Below are 23,330 nucleotides of genomic sequence, written 5' to 3' on the forward strand. Positions count from 1 at the left end.
ATAATGCTGGGCATCCTTGTCTGGCTAGCTGCTCCTACTTGCTTGAGCTGTCCTCGTTTCAGACAAATGCTTTTATATTTATATCTAACAGCAGAATTCAAGCAACAATTCCAGTGCAAAAACCTTTTACGCCTGAGGTGGTGCTGAAAGTTTGTCTTGATGGATCCCTGCTTGGGAAGCAGCAGTGATAACCACACAGGGAAAGTTCTTGCTACTATTAATTGCAAATGCATTCTAGCAACTGTATCACCCTACTCAGATTTCCTTTTCTTCCCCACGTTTTTCCAGTGTTTTTACAAACGGCACCTGCTCCTGCTTTCTGCCTTACAGAGAATACAATACAACTGTAACAACACTGGGAGATACATGCATGATTTTTACCGTGGGCTCTTCTGCCTGCTTATTTCCTTGTCATGTCTCTATTGTCCCTTGTACTTGATTTCTAAGATCTTTGGGAGGGGAACAGCTTTTTTGTTCTGTGCTTGCACAGCATCTGAGGCTGTCACGCCCATTTGTCACTAGTCCTGGTAAGTACAAATGGCAAATAAATTCAAGACACAAGCAAATTAGCATTCTTCTCACCGATTAAACAAATTATTTTCTCTGTGATGATTTGAACCAGGGTTGCATTTCAATACAACCCTTTGAAGCTCAGTTTGAAATTGCCAGTTTCTTTTCCAGCCTCTCTTATCAGCCTCCTGTACTAGTTGACCAAAATGTACTTGGCAGGCAGTTTGCAGACTCTGAAAAACAATAGGTTGTACTATTTTAGCCTGGCTTTGACCTAACCTGGAACAGCCAAACTGGCATTTAGCATAGTGAGCAAACGTGTTTTGATGTGCCGAGTTAACTGTACTTGCTGAGAGTAGCTGCTGAGAGCAACCTGTGCCTGTCTTACCCTATGGAGAGGTGGGGGACCATGCTGGCCCCAGCATCGGCACAGTACCAGGACAGTCTCAGTATTCTCTGTAATAGGGCTTGAATGAAGCAGGGAATTACTTTACCCTTAAATTGAAGATTAATGTGATTTTTTTCTAGGACAGAAAACATTGCTTGTTTTCTGGAAGGATAAAGTGTCCACTGAAACGGGATTATATTTACATTATTATTGCAGGGTGATCTGTGAAATAGGCTTTCTGTTCCTCAGTAAAGAGCCATGACCCCTCACAGAGTTATCTTTTAAGCTGCATGCTAAACCCACAGGGGCTTACAGCTCAAAGCTAATGGGGATTTAACTTCTCACTGAAAGGAATTTGAAGCCTAACCCTATTTAGATGCTCTTTGCTCTCATTGATTAAATGCCCAGTGCACTGCAAGAAACCTAATAGAATCATAACTCTATAAATTTTCCATCTGACAAAATGGATGCTGGGAAACTCTATGCAATATTTATTAGAAAAGGAGTTTGATCTTAAAAAGACATTTTAAATCAAAATGTCAATTCACAGTTCTATTTTGTTTGTAGAGAAAGAAAAGAATTTGAATAAAGATGTATTTTTCAGAGCACCTCACAAAATCATTTCATGGAAAAAAATCAGATTCTGAATTCAGTATTTTTATGAGGATTTTTACTGCTTCACTTGTTCCTTGTGTTCACTAATTCGTTTTTTGGGATCCTGTCTGCAGAATAGTTTTAGATTATGCTACTTAAAAGTAATAAACCTGCCCCTCCCCCTAAGTATTTCCTTTCACCCCAAACTGCATTATGCACTTAAGTTCCAGGAGGGCCATATTACATCAGGGATCACTGGCAATTTTTAAGATACAGTTACTGTAGCTTCTTGGGGATGAGAATAGAAGAGCTGTCATCTTGGTAAGAACTTTTCACTGCAAAGAGCAGCACATGATGCCATCCATGGTCCTGTGGCAGCACAGTTGGGTTTCAGTCTCAGTCTCTTTGTGTGCTTCCGTTCTGAGAATTTCCTGTGCTCAAAGTGGAGGTGCTTTCTGAATAACTTTTAACCAATTCTAATGACTAGTGTGCTTATTCTTTAACTGTTGTAGTTTGTTTGGTTTTTGGTGGCTTATTCCTAGAGAAAACCATAATCCCTGGGAGAAAAGAGCTCCATTCAAATGGAAGCCAAAGAACTGAGGCACAAGGATGTGGTTAAATGTTTCATTGTCAGTCTCTTTTCATCACCCTTGCTGGATATATAGTCCTGCTTCCTTCATTCCTTGAAATACAAGGGGTGGTGTCATGTGAGTTCTGTCTCCCTTCCTGTGCCTCTGTCTGCTTCAGGTAGTTTTCTCCAGGTGGTAGGTGTAGAGCCAAACCTCATTCTAGGTCTGCCACTCTCATGCTGGGTCATCTTACAAATTACTTTAGGTGGAGTAGAGGGAGTGTGAGACTGTGCTTGGACTTCAGAACCGGGCAAAGATGGTCTTGAGCTATCATTATGCCACAAAATAAATGAAATTAAAAGTTCCTACATGATGCCCACCTCTGATCAGAAACACTCATCCCAGTTCACCATGATTAATTTACGGACCTCCTTGGATTTGTATTTCTTTGTCATTGAACTTCAGTAGTGTTCATATTCTTTCCTTCCTGCTTTCCTTCCTTCTTACCTTCTTTCAGTACCTCTGTGGATAAGTATTTATAATCTCTGGCACATGAGTGTTGTGGATATGACCGTTGGTGTGTCCTGTTGGTGAGGGTACAAACTAAAGGATTACAAAAAATAAGGACTTGCGTGGTGATCTGATGCCTTTTGGTGCACAGCCCAGCCACAGGAGATACAGCAGGTTCTTTGTTGAATGTGTGCCCTGAGTTTGTTCGTTTCAAAGCTCTCAGTATTGTCTAGTGAAGAATGAAAAGGATGAACTGAAATTTTGCAAGTGATTGCAGCCCTGCACTTTAAAAGAAATCCTGGGAATCTTAGAAGGTCTTCAGAGTTTTCCGACAGGGAGAAGACCGTGGACATTGTGAATCCAGTTTTCACTGACACTAGGATCTCTTTGATTTGTTTAAAAAGCAAAAGTCGTGAAGGGGTAGAAATTAAGTTTAATGCTGAGAACTCTGCCACTGACTTACTGCATGACTTTGAGGAAGGCATTTTAACTTGCCTGTATCAGTTTAGCTGTCTGTAAAACAGGTACAGTCATACAGAGCATAATAATTCCCCTCTCAGTGAGTGCCATTTTCAGTCTATCGTGTAGTACTTAATGATTTGTGTGACTGCTGAAATAACAGCATCCTCTAAAACCATAATATCCTTACGTATTTTTCACATAATCAGTAGCAGTTGAAATATTTGTTCTGACACTTGAGATTACTCATGTAAATAGAAAAATTATAGCGTGCTGGCAATGCCAGACACCTTGAATTCCATCTGAGCATGTGGGTGATTGGAGAGGGATCTATAAATACTAACAGAGGCAGGGAAACAAACATGAGCAGCACACAAGAAATTCTGAAACAAGTTATTCCTGAGATTTATGCAAAAGATTTTAAAGTATAATGTCAATTTCAGGTCGGACATTGCCCTTAGAATTCTAAGTACTGGTTCCACTGAAGAAATGTATTTCACTCCATTTCCCTGCTTTACATGAAGTCACATTTTTCTGTTGTACTTTGAGTAGGGTTACAAGGAGCATGATGACCTACTTCTAATATGAATTGACGAAAACCACTTTTTTTTTTTTTTTTTTTTTTTTTTTTTTAACTTAGGAAACATTCTGCCTTGGAGACAAGCATAAACTCCAGTTTTGTTATCAGTGGTGACTCACAGGTCCCACAATGCTTTTTCTCAAAATGTGACTGCTAATATCCATGTTCAGCTCCCAAATTGCCAGTTTCAGATGTTTTCCACTGCCATTATGAAAGATCTGCGTAGTTCTAATGGCAGAGTTCATAGTGTCACGTAACAATGTGACAAATGAGCTGTGTAACATTTTACATAAAACTGTAGTAAGTTAGATAGCTACAGCTTGCAGGTTTAGACAGTAGTCTTTTTCTATTTGTAGCTTATTTGAGAAGGGACACTTGTGCAATGTAACTGCTTCCTGTTCTCCACTGAGTAGTGTTTCTTTTGAGAACAAGTTCTTCAAGATAGCATCAATGTCTCCTTCTAGATCAACTATAAGCATCTCCCTTTTAACCAAACATTGCACTTCTGGGATTTACAGGATATGTACAAGCTAAAATTTGTTTTTCACATTATGAAGAGAGAGATATATCTGCTTTTATTTCAGGGAAGTACATAAAGTTTTTGAAAGATAGATGAATAGCTTATGGGACCTTGCCGCTGGAATTCGTGTAATTATCATTAGTTACATATAAAAATTCAGAACTAAATACATCCAATTGACTGAAACAGAAACTTTGAAATTTAAAATAAACTAAATAACTTGAAGGAAACTGTAACACATTCAGTGTAGTAGGTATGTAATGGAGACCTTATAATGGAAAATATAGAGAAACACCAACTGGAAAGAGTCTGCCTTTAGTTTATTATTACTTTACCAGTCTGAAACTTTTGTGTACCAGATTACTGACAGCCTGTGACTGCTTTTGATCACTCCATCCATCAGCTCAAGTGCTGATGTCACATATTTAGAGCTTTGATCCAGCCTCCGGTTTCACTGTGATTCTGTCTGACACAAGTTTGTGTCTGTTTAGTTTCTGTTAATCTGTTTTAAACAGAAATACAAAAAAATCTCACCGCAGCATTGAAACTCATCCTGCTTCCTTGAGCACGTGTGCTGTTAACTTGGAACATCGAGTTGATTATTAGACCATGGAAATGTAACTCAGAAGGGAGCTGAAAGGGGATAGTTAGCGGGGACCAACTCCAAGTGACCTCAGGAAGAGGGGGTGGGAAATGCTGACTGGAGGTGAAGTTTTCAGGCTGTCTAGTTTAGGCTGGAGGGGAGTAAGTTGTGTGCTATATTCATGCTGTGGAATATAAAACTGTAGCTTTGTTGGAGGAATGAAAATGGATTAATACTTACAGGCTTTGCAGTTAATGAAATTGATATGCTGCATTAGATAAGAAGATGTGTAAAGCCTTCTCTCCCTAGAAAACATTTGTTTGCTAAGGAATGTCAGAAAGGGTTGAAGAAGTGTTTGCTAAAGGGGAACATCAGGCCTAGGGAATTGGTGACTGAATCAGCCCATATCGTAGGCAGAGTCTCAGGGAAAGGAAACTGAGGAAAAGTAACTGTAGAATTTTTGATGTTATACAGAAGTGTGGGATGGCCTGGGAATGTAATCTCCAGCTCCTACAGGTGCTGAAATCAGAGCAGAAAAGGGAGGCCCCTGGTGCAGGTGGGAAGGAGAAAGCATCCGTAAGGGCTGCCCATGGCCCCAGTCTGGACTCACACTGGGTTTCCCCCTGCAATTTCTTGACTTTTAAGACATTTTTGGTGATGAGTTAGGGTTTTTGAAACCTGATATAGATAACACAGGGTAGCTGGTCGCTGTGAGCTATTCAGTTATCAAAACCATGAGATTTCACAAAATGCACCATTGCATGGCGTCCCAAGAGCAGCCCATTTTGTCCCATTTTCTCCTGTTTGATGAGGCCCAGACCACAAATCTCTGCCTTATTGACAAAGAAATTCTCTTAACCACATAAAACTGCATATTGCAAGGCACTTTGAAGAGGAACTGCCTTCATTTTTTGAGTGCAAACATGTGATGGTGCTTATAACCCTGCTTAACATTGCTTCACCTCTTCTATAAAAGCAGCTGCTAATTTTAATTTACACTGTGAAGTATTCCTTGTATTTTTAAAGTGAAATTGTTGATCTTATTAATCCAGTCTGTTTGTAGCCCTCTGAAAGTTCAAACTTGAAGCCTGATTGCTTACCAGCCACCTTTTGGCACCAATTGCTAAGGTTCTCCTGTCAGGTAAACCTTGTCTTAAAGATGTGTTTGTCTCCTGGATCTTTCTGAAATTATTCTTTCAAAACACTCATTCATGTTTTCCATATAAAAAGCATAATAAGTGCAAACATCGAATGTTTTTTAAAAAGGATTTAAAAACAGCCATTTCCTTACAATTTAGGTCCAAGTTGTCTCTTTAAGAGATGAATACAGAATATACTGAATTCAGTAGAATTACTTTAAAGACAGCAGAAAATGGGAAATTGAGTATAGTCTCACTATACAGTATGAGAAATGGCCAAAGCCTAAAGGGGATTTGTGTTCTCATAAGGTGTTTATTTTAACTAATTCGTATTATCTTCCAGAGGCGGAGATCCGATTCTTTTGGCAGATCAAGAGGTTTACTATTTTCAAATCCCTTTCAGCATGGGAGAGAGCAGATGATGTTAATGGATGTTACTTGTCTGAACGTAGCAAGAGATGTTTCTGTAGGAAATGTAGTGGAAACATTCACAGGCAGGATTGTTGGCTGCTTTTTGGTTTATGCCCACATTAAAGCTGCTGTTAAGGGTCATATCTTCATAGATTATCTGATTCATAAACTCTTTTCTTCAAGTATTTGGATCTTAAGCTGCTGGTGCCATCATCAAAACTATCTCAATTTTATATCCCATTTTTATACATGTGTCTTTACTATAGGGTGTGCAGTTGGCTTGAGTTTAGTGGAAATTTGATCTCTTATGTAACACCTAGCAGGCAAATTCTGGTATCATGGTAGGGGACACACTGTGCTTTTCCCCTGCAAAGGGGAATTCCTTGATCAACTGTCTTTGAGCAGATTCAGTGATGTTGTTTCTTTTACTTTCATACTGTAAACCTACACATCCTGTCCTCATTCCTCGAGTAACAAAAGAGCTTTCCTCCGGCTCGCTGGCTTCTCTTCAGTGGTCTTTGTCTTCCCTCCTAGGAAACAGTTTGAATGTGTCAGAAGAGTCCCAGTTCCTCAGAAAGGCGTCTGGCCAAGAACCTGACCAAGTTGGTCTGTAGTATTTCTCTCATTAAAAGCCTGCTTCTTCCCCCCAAAAAAATCATCTGTGAACAGTAACAAAGGATTAATTGTGGAGTCTTGGGACTTGGCAGAAGTGCATATAAATGAAGTGCTTTTTTGGAAGCTACATTGCCTGTCTTGCAGATCAAAAAATATATCCAAAATATTTCAGTGTGTATCAGTGGATTAATTCATTTGATTGCCACTTTCCTTCCTCTTCTCTTTGTGGGGAGGGGCACTTTGGAGATTGGAATTTTAATTGCTTGACCGCAGTTTCTTATTAGTGGTGCACCAAAAGGGTATGGATCATTAATTAGGACTAAATATAAGGATCTCTGAGGTTGAGCTATAGCATCAAACAAATGAGTTTAGACAACTCTCGACTAAAATTACAGTCTATCAGTAAATTGAGTTATAATAATGAAACCATTAAAATTTTTTTCTGAGTCACTGCGTGTTGGTTTCTGTGTTTGCAGAGTACATTCTGGTGGTCTTACAGATGTTGGTATGTTTATATAAATATATATTTAATATTTGTATATATAGTAGACATGTATTCTGAAGGCATATACATATATACATACTTATAGTCTAGTTATACGTAATTCAGAGTTGCTATACAATGACATGCCTTATTTAGTTTTATTAAATGTTTTGGGGGTTTAATCCATTAAGTAGTTTCATTGGCAATGTATAAAAGCAGTTTTCTTGATAGTTGCTTTCTTTTTCAGTCAGTACCTGAATTTATGCTATTGTATCCAAAGGAAAATCTAGCTCTTGAGAGTAGTGGTCTGAAAGCAGAATATTATCCACATTATTGCTTTAGTGTCCAATAATTTGTATCATATTTTCCTGGTTTTAAAACTTGATGATGGAAGTGAATTGTATAACTTCAGTTATACTTTAACTTTGCTGTATCCATGATTCTCAGTGCAGTGTGGAATAGGATTGGTATAAACTTGTTTTCTTCTGTGTGGATTAAGAGCTGGTTACTGCAAAATGTAACATGTAGGGGTCACCCTAAATTGCTGTGTATGTAGTAGGATTACTGGTGCATTGCTATAAAACAGCATGTTCTGCAGTATTTGCATCCAGAATTTAGAAGAAAATAGGAAATAGTTGCTCATAAAACTTATGAGTCATCTGAACACTGTGTGCCTTATTTCAGCTAAATTCATAAACTGAACTTTGGTTATGGACATGTTATTATGCATGTTGATGAAGCAACTGGAGAACAGTGGCTCTGAAATTTAAATAATAACAAAAAAATTTATAAATGGATCAAGTTCTGCCACCTGTTCCACTCCCATATTACATTTGTGCCTTTATGTGTATCCATTTGGGGACTTTTAAAATACGAAACGTGTTACAATATGCAACAGCCATAAAGTCTGGACTGTAAAATCCAGCAGAATTCAGCCATGAATCTAGAGCTGTGCTTATATTTAGTAGGACATAATTAGTAGAAACTACCAAAATCCTTTTTTTTTTTTTTTTTTTGACAGAAAACCTATATCACTTCATTTTTTATTCCGGGAAGAGGATTGTGCTTCTGCTCTCTCTACCTGATCCTGCTTCCTCTTTCATGGGGGTTTCTGAAACAGTTCAGCTGTCTGCCATGAATTCACTGGTGCATCACATGGAAACTTGGCTTCTTGGCACCTGGAAGGGACGTCTCTTTTCTTCTGTCCCATCTCTGGGGAATTAAATCCACATTTTGTGTTCCTGCTTAGGTTTACAGCCAAATTTTTTACTTCAGCTTCCTTCCTCCCCCTGCCCCTCTCTCTTTTCCTTAATTAAAATATCCTAAGGTCGAATGCATATAGCTGCAATTGAAAAAGGACGAAAATAGCACAGATGAAACAGCTACACTATTGAGACCCGGACCTTTATTTAGCATTACATTTGCTGGCATGTCACTGTAACAGGGTTCAAAAGCTGACAGGATTACTTTTTTCAACAGATTAATTGTTAATCTCTAGTTTTAAAGAGAACAAAATTTTGTTTCCAGTCAAACGTGATTTTTACAGCTTCAGCTGTTCCTCCCATCTGAGTTAATGACAAAGTCGTATTCATTCAGTGTAAACAGGAATAGATTCACCACAACTGTATGTGTTCAGTTTCTCTGCTTATGAGTACATACATGAGGCTATGAGTACATCCAAACTGAGATGCCAACTGCTGCAACCAGTATCTCTATGACACTGGCTAAAACTGCTTATTTTCAGCACCTTTGAAAATTACGTAATTTATGGAGTACCCAAGGATGAGCACTGGTTTTGGGAGTTAGGTGACTCAGATTTTTAGATAATGGACTTCAGGTATGTGTCTACAAAAAGATTAAAAAAATAAATCACAACACTTTTTGTTAAAAAAAGTTTTTGGAAGCCTCATAGAATTCTGTGCTAATTTTTCCCTGAGTAGGGAACAAATTAATTTAAAAAATGCTCAGAATAGGAGCATTGAGCTCAGAATAGGGACAAGGAAATCAAAACACTAGTGTTGGGTAAGACAGCTTTTCTGATAAATCACAAACGATTCTTCTCACAGAGGAATATTGTGTAACATACCTAAACTAAGAAGATCTTGTAATTGAAGTTAACAAATTTTTTAAAAAGGAGAGAGTGAGCAATGGCGAGATGTGCACTAAGCTGTTTTAGAGAAAAGATGGCAATAGATGTTAACAGAGCCTGGACTCCAGTTTTGCACTGATTTCTCTCTTAGTAAAGCTGTTATGAAGTGCTTTAAAAATAATGATACTGCAGTTATCTCTGATTTTGACAGAAAATCCGTTGTTGTTCTTCTCCACTCTTCTGAATGCTTTTGTTGCTTTCTTTTTGAACTTCAGAACTTCTCTCGGCTTTCCCTTATTTAACTTCCTTTACCACAATGCCGCTTTGTAATTTACCCGCCCTTTTGTTAATCAGTCCTTCACAGCTTCTTCAGCTGAGCTGGCACAGTGATCTGCACCATTTCCTTGAAATGGTCTCTCACAGCATTTTAATAACGTCCCCAAATAATTTCACAGTGCTCCTGCCCTTTCAGTTCATGTCACGGCTGTCTGAGTCCTGGGTACAATCAAGTGGCTACAGCCAGTTAGACAGCCACAGCTGTGTGCAGTGGGGATAGAGACTTAACCAGGGCACTTAAATGTGAGGTCTTTTCTTGGCTCAGGTTTATGAAGGAGAAGGAGGCTGTGATGGCAAATTTGCCAAGCATATGAAAAGCAAAAGTAATCTTGAACTACCAAAAGAATTAAAAAGCAGAGAAAAATGTTGCAGTATTTGCCTGCATAAAGAGAGGAGTATGAAGTACATGTGTAAAAGAGGTATTGATTTTTGAATACATTAAGATCATTTCAGAATCCTACATTCCCTTTTCCTGTCGATACTGGAAAAAAGCCTGGAAGAGGCTGAGAAGAGATCTAATCTGACACCTCCACTCTCACGAAAGGCTGAAACTCAATTTTATTTCCCCAAGAGAAGTCTAAGAAGTGAATTGGTTTTTATTTACTCCGTGTATATATATACGTACAAGTAGATTAGCTAAAACTGCTTCCCAGCAAGCAGAAATAGCTGTTGAGATCGGTGGTGACAGTGACAAGCATGAACCAGAAGCAAGATGTGAGTTGGCAACACTGGAAGTGTTGTTGGAACATTTTAGATAGGGGTATAATAGGTTCACTGTCACTTGATCGAAGGTCTTTCTTAAAAACTTCCACGTACCTCAGACAGCCCATGGCTTCTGTACGTAGGAATTCCTGCATGACTACTTACAGGCTGCCTATAGAGGTGGGATGGCTCTCCTGGCCTTACACCAGCTGTATGTTCTATTTTGCCTATTCTGTTCTTCTTCCTCATTTTACCTATTGCACCATACTGAGACTGGCAGCAGTCAGATTTCCATCTCCTGTATTTGCACAGCTTCCAATGCTGGGTGAGCAGAAATAATGAACAACACTGGGAGTTAACACCAGCTCAGAGAACTCACATGAGGATGCAACTACTGAATGCCCATTTATTTATTGCTTTCCTTTTTTTTTTTTAATTTCTCTTTTCTGTAGTGAAATACATGAGAGAAGCAACCCCGTATGTGAAGAAAGGCTCCCCTGTGTCGGAGATCGGGTGGGAGACACCTCCCCCAGAGTCCCCCCGCTTGGGCTGTGCCTCTGCTGACCCAATGTCGCAGCTTTCACTCTCCATCCACAGAGACAAGAAGACAATACCACTCAAGATGTGCTACGTGACACGCAACATGACAGTGTCAGACCCCGAAAACAGGTGAGCTGGGGATTTACCTGGGGTTGGGATTTTGCGTTCGCGTTGAATCGTTGTTGACCTTTTCAGCGCTGGGATTGGTGAGCAGGAGCTGGGATCTGGCCACACGTAGCAACCCAGCAAGGGAAGCAAGCACCGGTTTGGGAAGGGTGGGTGGTTGTGTCTGAGACACGTAATGCTGGGTTCAGCTTTTGGGTGTGCTAAAGAAACTCTTCAGTGTGGTAATCCAGCATTTTTATTAGAAATAGAATTACAGGAGTTTGTTTTCATCCTGATTAAGTGTCTGCTTTTGAAGGAAAAGACACTGTACACACTAATTGGTTACATCCTCCAGGCTGGCTTGATTTGATTCCACTAAATTGCATTTTCTTTCCTTTTTCTAATAAATATTATTTTAAAAATGGTTTGTTTTGTCCATTCCATTCTGGACATTAAAGTCAGGAAGAAGAGAAAAGTTCCACTTACAAGGCATTAATGGCGAATTTTTGTGACTTCTTGGTTGGCTTTTTTTTTTATGATGTTAAAAATAGGATGAGCTTTTACCAGCCCTTATTTATAACATATGTGGAACAGCTGCACAACACCAGCACGCTCCCTGATCCTTGCTTTAACAGCTGCTAATAAAAAAGGGACCAGTCAAGTCAGGGATGCAGACTGATTCTCCATCCAAATAATGGCCTTTTTGTTTCTCTGCAGTGTGCTGCCTTGCCCAGAAGCTGGGTGTAATGTCTTTGATTCTCAGCACTTACGTATAGGCATAAACAAAGGTTAAGGAGAAGAGCAGAGAACAGAAAGGGGTCTGGGGAGAATGGTTTCTTTGTAATCTCTTGCACTGCAATTCAGAAACTTTATTAGTATCTGTATAATTTTCCATCTTTTTCATATTTGTCTGACCTTTTAATTTTCACCCTCCATGCTTTATTGTTTAGTATTGATTTATTCTCCTTCTGGTCCTCATCTCACCACGTGGTTACCACCATAGTCGGTGATAACTGACAACTACAGAACTGCAATTGTAAAACAGAAATAACCCTGGCAGTCTTTCTCAGTTTAAATCAAGATGTTTACTGATATTGGCCACTTTTTTTCACATATATCTGTATAGTTTAAGATGTTGAGGTTTGACAGCTGTATCACTTACTTGTCTGAGAGTTTGTTGTACTCTCTGCTATGGAGTGTATTTTAAAAATACCCGTACAGGTCACATTGTTTGAATTGATACAGTGTAATGATACTTTGCATGTTTTGGCTTCATTTTGTCATAATTTTTCCCCTTTTCTTTGGACCATATTGTAGTTTTCAGCTTCTGTCACTCTCCTGGTCCTCAGTTTGGTTTGGTGGCCAGGAGGGCTGACTCAGAGGGACACACACTTATTGCTCATGATACTTCTGCAACGGAGCTAACTTTTTTGAAGCATGTTACAAATGTGTGTGTTCTTAGGTGTTACTAGGAAGTAATGTGTGGGAGAGTCATTTTGCTTGTTATCATGGTTTTCATTTTGTGTTACTGTCATTTCCTGTGGAAAGATAGTCTTCTGATTGTTACTATGGTCCAGCACTGTGCGGTCTAAGCTGGATTTTTCCATCAAAGCCCGCAGTACCTCACCACTGTGGTAGCTGTAGTGTAGTAGCAGCACCTCATCGATTACCATCTTTACCAGTTTCAGGGTTTTTTAACAATTCTGAGTACTGGAACTCGTATTTCCCAGGAGAAATGCTACTACAATGCAGCAATCCTTTCCCACTGGAATGCATCCCAAGACAGTAATCTGATTCCACAAAAATAATTTTATCTTCATTCACAGCGGAGCCCAAACCATGTTCTTACGTGCTTACAATGCTTCTGTTTCATACCCCAGTGACCTGACACACATAGATTTTATAACTGATGGTGTCACTTTGCTGGATGACTTTAGGAGAGCACTGCTGGCAGACTGCAAAAGCATATGCTGGCCATAGAAGGGCTCCTTTGGATTATAGCTGAGCTAATTTTCATCTAAGAACAAACATGGGCGTGAAAAGCCTGAGTTTTCCAGTGCAGCTATTTCTTCAGTGCAGGCTGAGGATAATGTCATAGCAGCATTGTGGAATCAGCCTGGACTGGTTGGATGTTAAGCATGAGAAGATACATATATTAAAAGACCTAAACGGAAATATTTGCTTGTTGGCAGAGAATTATCTCCAATTCTTAGAAAGCTGCAGTGAAATGTGGCTTTAATGGGCATGGAGGAGAATTGTTTTTGCCATTAGAGCTGGTAGCCCTGCATAGGATTTCTTCTTCTCCTGGAAGACTCACACCAGTTAAGAGATTCTTAGGTCCGTGTCTAATCTCAGCTGGTTTGGTCAGCTTGTTATGTTGGAGCAAGACTGAAGTTTGGTGCTTTTAGAGCCAGAGGTTCTCAGATGTCTCCGTCAGCTACACTTCCTGTGGATTCACTCTGGAGGAGGTAGGGAATTGTCTTCTGTGTCACCTGATTAAAAAAGCCATAAGATAACAAGGAGAAGATCCTTAATACAAATTAATGCCATACTTAGTGTGTAGGAATTTTTTTTAATAATATAGACATGGCATCAGGAGAAAAGATTCAGAGCTGCTGTGGCAGTTTGAGCCACATTAGAAATCCAAAATCCAATCTCCAAGTTTCCCCCCCACCCCTTCCCACAATTTATCCCAACACCGGAGAGAAACTTTCAGGCCAAAGGCTTTTGTAGGGGGAAGGGGAAGTATATACATTTATTTACACAAATAAATACTATACAAACTAAAGGCAACTATATATATATTATTACACTTCTATCAGTCCTTTTAAGCCCCTCTCTTTAACTTTAGTCCAGGAGAAGCCTTTCAAAGCTGCCAGGTAATGTATTCTCTCTGTCTTGGGAGTGTTCTGGGCCCCTGAACATTCCCTAACCAACCTTCAGCTGTTTGTGGAAATCCTTCCTTCCTCACAAAGTCCAAGAAAGTAGCTTTGAGTCCTTTCTCCTCAGTCTGCTGTGTGATTTCTCTTTCTCAGTCTCACACCTCAGTTCGTAGGCTGCTGCAGTGTAGCTTATCAACATACACGTCCTGGAATGTTGATTCCTTCTCCAGGTTTTCGGCTGTCCTCCATTTAGATCATGGCAGAGACATCCTCCAGGCCTCTCTCCGGTCCGTCTCCAATTTTACCTGGGATTCCTTTCCCTGGCTCAGAGCTGTTTCATTAGCAGCCCGTCCATGTGGCTCTGCTCAAATGCTGAGCCTTAAAATCCACCCCCTACCAGCCTCAATGCAGTGTGTGGGGGGGAAGCCTCCTAACCTTGGCCACAGGCAGCTTGGTCCAGTTATACACTGTCCCAAGCATCCCGCAGCTGCAGGGGGGGGAAAGAGGGCCTAGCCTCCTCCCTCTTACCTCAGGTGCTGTGAATCATTTCCTTCACAGCACACACTCCAAATGCTGCCTCTTAACTCTGTCCTAGGCAGAGTTGGGGGGCCGCAGGGCTCTCCTTCCCCCGGAAGGGGGGAAGAAGGAGCCCACCACCCCCTGGCCTTCTCCACCTACACACAGCAGACACCAACAGCAAAACTGCCAACAGCTTCTGGTGCTGTAATATATGATTTTGAGCAGCAGCGAACAACATGGATGGTGATTGGCTCTCCAGGGAACACTGCCCTGGCACCCAATCACCTCTGAGCCCCCAGACTCTCAGGGAGGGGCAATTTCAAACTATGACAGCTGCTTAGTGGCATCTGTGTCATTATCCTCCAGATGCAGGGCCCATTGTTATATTTTAGGCTAGAAAAAAGTGCTTAAAATAATTGCTACCAAAATCAGTTGTTTGCCTGTGTTTTCACTAATAAATGACCTCTTTGGTGGCAGCAGTAATGGTTAATGTCAGGCCTCACAGAGGAGCATACCCTCCCAATGAAGGGACATGTGGGAATGGTCATAGGTAGTGATACCAATAAGCAGTAAATCTTACTGCAATGTAGAAAGCTTTTCATCAATTTCTGGTGATGATATTAAGGAATAGGAGAAAAAAAAATTAGGTCTCTGAGGTGAAATTTTTTCTATTGGTGCTATTAAAGTATTGGGACATAATACAATACATGGCACGGGAGACGTGACATTCCCTGAAGGAATGAGACCATACTTTGTGGACTGAAAAGATTTTCTTGTCTGCTTTTGAAGTCACCCTAAAATCCTACTTACACTTCTTTCAGCTAAACCCAGGATGTGTGGGCCTGATCCTGTCAGCACTTAATGTGCACACATCATGTTTTTCCAGTGTCAGGAGTCCAGAGCAGTGTGATCCTTACAGGCAACTTTGCCAGGGTCCAGTCTTAATGATTGAGTTATTCATTGACCAGATTTGGCCCTCCAATGGGAAAGGTTTGCTTTGGTCTGGAAGCAAGTTAAAATGGGCCAAGACAGATTCCCAGCAGTGTGGTGCCAGCTGTCAGCTGCACACAGTAGCAGCACCATAGCAAGTACGGCTACAGCTCATAGACTTCACACCAAGGACACATGGAGAAACAGATAAGGAACTTTCCTTATCTGTTGTGCATTTCAGGGTTGGACTGAGAATTACAATCAGAAGGTAAAATTGAGCAGGTGTGTTCTATAGGTGTGTTGAGTTTGCATGGCCAGGTTCTGGTAGTGGGGCAGCTACAGGGGTGGTTTCTGTGAGAAGCTGCTGGAAGATTCCCCCATGTCTGACAGAGCCAATGACAGACAACTCCAGGATGGACCCATCCCTGGCCAAAGCCAAGCCAATCAGGAATGATAGTAACACCTCTGTGATAACATATTTAAGAAGGGGGAAAAAAGTTACTGCACAGAAATAATTGCAGCCAGAGAGGAGTGGAATGAGAATCTGTGAGAAAAACAACTCTGCAGCCACTAAGGTCAGTGAAAAAGGAAGGGCAGGAGGTGCTCCAAGTGCCAGAGCTGAGATTCCCCTGCAGCCTGTTGTGAAGACCATGATGAGGCAGGAGTGCCCCTGCAGCCTGTAGAGGTCCATGGGGGTGCAGAGATCCACTTGCAGCCCGTGGAGGAACCCACGCCAGAGTAGGTGGGTGCCTGAGAGAGGTCTGTGAACCCATGGCAACCCATGAGGGAGCAGGCTCCTGGCAGGAACCTGTGGATCCATGGAGAGAGAAGCCCACTCTGGAACAGGTTTCCTGGTAGGACTTATGACCCTGTAGGGGACCCACGTTGGAGCAACCTGTGCCTGAAGGACTGCATTCCATGGCAGAGTGATCAGCAGTTCACGGAGAACTGTTGCCCATGGGATGGACTCACACTGGAGAAGTTCATGGAGAACTGTCTCCCATGGGAGGGGAGCAGGGGAAGGTCTCTCTCCCTGAGCAGCAGTAGAAACATGTGGTGACCTGACCATAACCCCCATTCCCCATCTCCCTGCACTGCTGAGGGAAAGGAGGTAGAGCTCAGGAAGAAGGTACTGGTGGCGGGAAGATGTTTTCAAGATTTATTTTACTTCTCATTATCCTGCTCTGATTTTGTTAGTAATAAATTCGATTAATATCTCCAAGTTCAAGTCTCTTTTGTCCATAATGGTATTCAATGAGTGATCACTCCTGGTCCTTATCTCAACCCATGAACCCTTTGTTATATTTTCTCTCCTCTGTCCACGGGTGGAGGGGAGTGATAGAGCAGCTTTGGTGGGTGCTTGGTATTCAGCCAAGGACAGCTGACTACAAGGCGGCTGAGGAACTGCCTAGTATCCATTCATTCTGGGCTCTACACACAGAGCTGTGTCTGGGCATTACCTGAGCTTCCCAAGACAACAGGGACAGGACAGGACAGACCGAGACCTATTTACCCAAAGGCAGCAATAGAGTTAAGCAGCCTCATTATTTTTTTTTTTGTTTTTGCATTAGGAAATACTGATTCACTGAAAGAAGTATTTGCAAGATTTATTGCAAAGCTGTCACTCCCCAAAGATGGTTCCTTTTGCGCACATTCTTTTATAAAAATACTTTTTACTTTATTTAATAACATGTCAGTAGTGCACAGTAACAGACTCAGTGAGATTTAACATTTTGAAATGTAATTGGTGTATAAGCATGTAATTTATGCAAGCATGAAATAGCCCTGTGTGATTCTGAAATGGCATTTCAAAATCTTAAATAGAAAAAAAATTCTGGTGAATTTGCATGTATTTACTTCTGTTACAATAAGATGTGAAAACAAAAGTTAAGCTTCTTTTTTAGGGCAAAAACTGAGTTTCAAACAGATTTAATATGACTTAGTAGAAACAAGTCCTTGCATCAAAAAGCTTAAGTCATGAATGCTCACAACAAATGTAAGAAGTTACCAGAAGATTGTAAAGATGCAATAAAAAGAAAACATCTTGAAGTAAAAGTCAAGGATCTGGGATGCTAGTTTAGGACAGCAGTGTTCAAAAATTGACTTCCTGAATCTTTTTCTGGTGCATTTTTATCTGTGAGGCTCAGTATGTGTTTATAGAGGTGATGTCTGGAGTACAAGTAGAAACTCCATGCCTTTTCAGTAAAACTCTACAAAACATGACCACACATAGTTCAGGACCTGCCAACACTCCCAGTTTCACTACTGAGACAAGGTACAGCTAATTTACTTTAAAAGGATTACAAGACTTGAAGTGTTCAAACTGGACATTAGGAAGCATTTCTGAACTGAGACCGTGACCAAACCTTGGAACAGGCTGCCTAGAGAGGTGGTTGATGCCCCAAGCCTGTCAGTATTTAAGAGGCATTTAGACAGTGCTCTTAATAACAGGCATTAACTTTTGATCAGCCCTGAACTGGTCAGGGTGATGGACTAGGTGATCATTGTAGGTTCCTTGCAACTGAACTATTCTGTTCTGTTCTGATTCTTTTCTATTCTATGAGGGGATGAAAGATTGAGGAGCTCCTGTATCTCTTCATGTTCCTGCCTATATAAGTTAAGGGCAACTGAGGGGGCAGGGAGGCAAGTGGAAAAGATTCTAGATGTCTAAATGAAAACATGGTCTGGCTTATGCCTCCACCCTGCCTGTTTCCTGCTTAGTAAACAGGACCATACGTTGATGCTGCCAGGTATGAGCAGCCACTGGTGCACAAAGCAAATGCTGGGTTCTCCTCAAAAAGCTGTGTGGTTTAGGTGTGCAGCTTTGCAGCCTGGATTTTTCTTTGCTGTTGGGGAAATGGTTTCCCTGAGTCATGTGTGTATGGGGCTTGCAGAGGGCAGAGCACTGCCCCAGAGTGACCATAGTACCAGAATGATTTACAGCTGCTCTTGGAGAGCATAGATCACGTTTATCTTGTTTTCTGCCTCTTAAGAGGTGGTTTGATAACACTGGGCACAGTCAGTGACACTGGCAGTAGCAAGCACAGATGGGGTTAGGTGCTGGGTAAAGGCTGAGACCTGGACCCAGAACTGAGGAGATGATGAACTGCTTCCATCACTGTGCTGGCACTGCTGAAGCATGCTGGAGCTGTGTCAGTCCTGGGTGGACATCAGCAGCTCTGTAGGGCTTCCTTGGGAGGTGAAAATTTCCTTTTCCTAGTGGGTCTTTTTTCTGTTACTGTGTGTTGTATATGGGCGACAGAAAGATAAAGGGCTTAGGAATGCATGGGGTAGAGCAAAGGTAAAGATATATAATGGGTGCATTACTAGTATTAAAAAATCCCCCTCCACACCTCCTCAAGGAATTGCTCCTTTTGTCATTATTGAGCTGCTCTCTGGCTGTAGATAAAACCTCTTTGAAATGGAGAGACCATACTTAATTCACAGTGTTGTTGTGAGCTACAGCTTGAGATCCTTGGATGAAAGGCACTTAATTATCATTATTGGTACAGACATGTTTTACTATTTGAATATCAATAAGTCCTTTGAAGAAGTTATTGAGCCTGCTAGAGTCAAAGTCCTGATTTATATCAGGAATTTTTGGTTTGTTTTTTTTTTCCCCTGGTGGGCTGTGTTTGTTATCTATTTAGATTACTGTATCAGCAATCCAACAGTAAAGTAAAGCAACTGGAAAGAGTGTAATTCAAATCCAGAAAAGAACAAAAATGACAATAATCAGGGTGAAACTCTGGTTGACTCACCCCTCATCATTAAACTACCCTGTTGTTCTGTGCTGTCACAGCGTGCACAGTCTGTTTGAGAAGGACACTGTGATACCTTATACATCCTTGCCCACAGAGGCTTGTGAATTTAAGGTCAAGATGAACATGGGTTTATAACCTTAGCTCCCAACTATTTTACTATATTGGATCCAAATCCACCTTTTGTGTGGAGTTGGATGTCTCTCGTTGTGTTCTTGTTTATAGTACTGTAACAGCTAATCTGCTCACAAAATCAGCTCTTTATTGGAAGAGATGAACAAGTAGGTGGCACTTGAGATTTATCTACTGTTCTCTCTTTCAAGCTGAGAGACATTAGGCAATTTAACTAAAAAGGCATTTGCCGTGTCTCCTACCCCTGAGGGGGCAGTTTTCCAAACCTGTAGGAGCTGGAGCTCTGAAGGCTCTGTAGGCAGAAATGGTGATTTTTTTCCCCATTATTAGGAATGGTTATTTTCCATCATTTGTGAAACTCCCCAGCAGCCAAACAGGCCATTGGTTTTACTCTCGGTCATACCTATTTTTGTCTATTTTGTCTATTTTTTTGAAAGGCCACTGAGATCAGGCACCTCTGTAGGATTATCTCTTCCATAGAGAGGAGTGGTTTTGCCTCTTCTGAGTTCAAATCACCGGCTTTTTTTTTCCTTCTTTTCAGAAGAAGGAAAAATATCCACCAGACAATCCAAAGGCAGTTTTCCACAGAACAGCCTCCAGGGTATCTAGCATATACACAAATACATTAACAAACTAGGTTGAACTTTGGATGTTCATTATTTTTTTTTTTACTTTGGGTGTAATCGTTGTTCTGTTAAATCATGTTAAAATAGCTTTCTAATGTCCTCAAGACTGCTGCAGTCTCTGGGCAACAGTTTGAGAAGGGTATTGCTGGGGGAACGTGCCGGTATTTGGGGATACAGTGGATACCGCTGAGTTTTCCTGAAGGATGTTTGGGATACCAGTGTAGAATTGGATAGTTACAGCGTGTTGTGACTGATCTTCAATTTGTGCAGGTCCTGGTGAATCTGGGATTAGTTTTGTCTTATTGTCTTGAAGGGAAAAAAAATAAAAGTCCCATCTTTTCCCTTGACATAATGACAGGGGGCTTTCTCCCTTCCCCAAGAGTAGTGTGAGTGCTGCAGGGCAGGACAGAAGAGAACAAATAGTTCATCACGTTTTTATGTGTGTCTGTTTGTAAAGCTATGTAAGTGCTGACATTCACGTTGCTGCTAAATAATGTTGAAGAGCAGTTTTAAGACCCCTAAGATCTTCCAAACAAAGTAAGTTGATATGCAAGAGTTTCAGTTTCCTGCCATGCTCCCAGTCCCCAGAGTCATTGTATTATGACTTGGAGATAGTGACAACCTCAAGACCCAGCTGTTGTCCTGTGCTCAGTGCTGGGCTTTCCCTTGCTTATCAGCGGGTCTGCAAATTGGATTTCAGTCTTACAGCTCTGATCTGACCTGACCTGCCATTAATTAAGGAGCAGGAATTTCAGCTAGTGTATTTAAAGCTACTCCCTCCTGCACATTGTGTAGTCACTGGTATGGCAGCAAATTACATCCTCAGCATGAGCCTTGGGTGGTGGGTTGCCACCATAGGTACCCCAGCTTAGTGTTGGTAAATGCTGGGGCTGATGTTTAGTGCTTAGGTTGTGGATACATTGCCATTTTAGTACCCTACATTCTCTTCTAGCTTTCTTGCACATCGTTTCTGATGATGGAAATTCCTGTTTTACTGTGGTAGAAGTTGTGGTGAAGTTGCTACTTCTTCTCATCACTTAACATACAGCTTTTCCATCAATCCCTGAGTCTATTCAATGGGAAGATGAGTTCACTGCCAGTAGAGAAAGTCCCCAAGGAAGCTGCCAGTATCTGCAGGTGGTGCTTCTTCCCACAACACTCAGAAGCCAGTAATTGATCCCGAGTGAATTTGTGGCTTTGTTGCCTTGGTTGTCTGGCCTCTGTTTTGCTTCACTTGGCAACTAAGCAGTGATTCCTGGGATTCTTGATCATGGAAGCCAAAAAGTAGGTATTTAAAATAATGAGACATTGAGACGTCCTTCTAGATAAGGTGGATGGGCTCTTTCTCTCTTCCAGCAGGACTTTCTCCTGTGACAATCCATCCATAAGTCAGAGATGATCTATCAGCTGCCCTAATTATTTTTCCTGTTTCCGTATCTGTTTTCACCCAGGCTTGTGGATCTGTCCTCTTCTTTCCCCTGGGTCCTACTACAGCACTGCCTAACAGCAACAGTGATGTTCCTTCTCAGAAGACATCTAGTTTTTCTCCAAGACCATGATCTCTTATTTATGCAGCAGCATGAGACCCTCCACCCTCATCTCAATTTGAAGGGGTCATTTGCCACTCTTACCAGCTGCTGTCAGGTGCTCTTTGCTTAGCCCAGATGCAGTTCCAGCTGCAGAAGGTTTCTTTGCTGCAGAAGATGCTTTGAGATTGGCTTTGCTTCAGGTAAAACAGCTGCTTCAGGAAGCTGTGGTCAGTGCGTTGACCACACGGATCACAACATCTTCTGGCCTTAAATTTTCAGACAGCATCTTCTAAAGGTTAAATCAAATTCCTGCCATGCCTATGAAATAATGCTGTTGGTGGGGTTTTTTTTTCCTCAAATAACTGACCCCAGCTGCTCCTTGAAACAGCACTTTTGCTGTTGTTTGGTGCTGAATCCACTGTGAAGAAGACTGCACTGTGTGTTCCGAGGTTACCAATTCTCAGCACTATTACAACCAGACTATGAAATAAAATTCAAGAAAGTAAAAGATAAGAGGTCTTTCAGGCAGTGTGGGCTAAGAGTCCTGCTCCTTAACATATGTATACATTTAATTCCTTTAATATACTGTTCAATTCCTTTTGTACTTGTTTTGGGTGGAGAAGGCAGTGTGTGATGTGCTCTGCAGATCGGTTGGCATCAGCACGCCGTGGTGTGAGCAAGTCCATTACAGAAACAAAACCTTTCTTTTCTTGCATGTGGCACAAGTCTGCTGATATCCCTTTTAATAAAGCCCAGCTGGTGGCAAATAGAAATGAAATCAAGTGTGACAGCTCAGTACTGATATATACACCCTCTAGTTGGACATCCCTCTAGTCCAGCTCTCAAGGAACAAGTATCTACATACTTTTAGCACTGTAAGTTGAAAGTCATCAAGTAACTATTAATACAGCAAATGCTCCTGTGACAGCAAGGGGACCGAGGAACTTTCACATAGAAAAATTCCACTTGATTACCAAATAAGGCTCGCTTAGTAAAATTGTTTTCACCTCCATTTAGGTTAATCGTAGGAAGATGCTTCTTCAGAGTATGCTGGGGAATTCATTGTGAGCCTAACAGCCTCTCTGGAATATTTTCCTTGCAGACTAAACCCAAAGTTTTCATTTCTGAATTTGAGTATATTTTGTTCCTGGTTCATCTCCTGATACTGCATGTGGAATTCTAAAGAACCTTAACAGTTTTTTTAAAATTTATTTAATAACGAAACTTACAACTATTTAAATCAGATTGTGTTCCTCTAAGTCTGCCTTTTTCCTGGAAAGACTCCTATTGTTGTACACTCAAAAATAAAATTACTTACTGTGGTTTCATGTGCAGACAGTGATGCAGGAGATGGAGTGAGCAGTTTGGCCTTTGATTCATTTTCAAGTTTGCAGAGTCACTGACAGACTGTTTTATTCCTGCTATGCCGGTGCAAAATCAAAGTAGCGTGATGGACTTGAATAACTCTGGCTCCAGCTTATCATTAACTTCAAGGGATTTACTCCACACTTTAATCAGTCACTGAATGCATTATCTGACCCAGGAACAGGCATGAAGTGTAACTCAGTGCCTGATTTGGTGCTGAGCCAATGCTGGTGGGAGAAGTGCTTTCAAGAGTTTTGATAAAAGTTATTTCTTAAATAATGAACACTCCTACAGATAGAGGCCTTATCAAATGGGGAATGAGTATGGTCTATCAAATGTTTGCTTTCAGCTTTTTCTGATCCTCTTTAAAGTAAAAAGTCTGGATGATGAAGCGCGGGATGGAGTTTTCCTCTTATGTGCCAGGTTACAGCATTTGGAGGCACTGGGTTTTG

The 23,330-nt window shown here is 41.1% G+C and overlaps 1 protein-coding gene across 1 annotated transcript in view; it reads left to right on the top strand.

Annotated features, from left to right (window-relative positions):
* The window catches only part of SNTB1 (syntrophin beta 1), a 112,391-nt gene that overhangs the window by 43,293 nt on the left and 45,768 nt on the right, over positions 1-23,330 (top strand). The window contains exon 2 of the mRNA XM_027645616.1: positions 10,942-11,158. Coding sequence (XP_027501417.1) covers positions 10,942-11,158 — 217 coding nt within the window. The remainder of the gene's footprint in view (positions 1-10,941; positions 11,159-23,330) is intronic.

The sequence above is a fragment of the Corapipo altera genome, unplaced genomic scaffold (genome assembly GCF_003945725.1).
Source record: "Corapipo altera isolate COAL_440 unplaced genomic scaffold, ASM394572v1 51, whole genome shotgun sequence".
NCBI lineage: Eukaryota > Metazoa > Chordata > Aves > Passeriformes > Pipridae > Corapipo > Corapipo altera.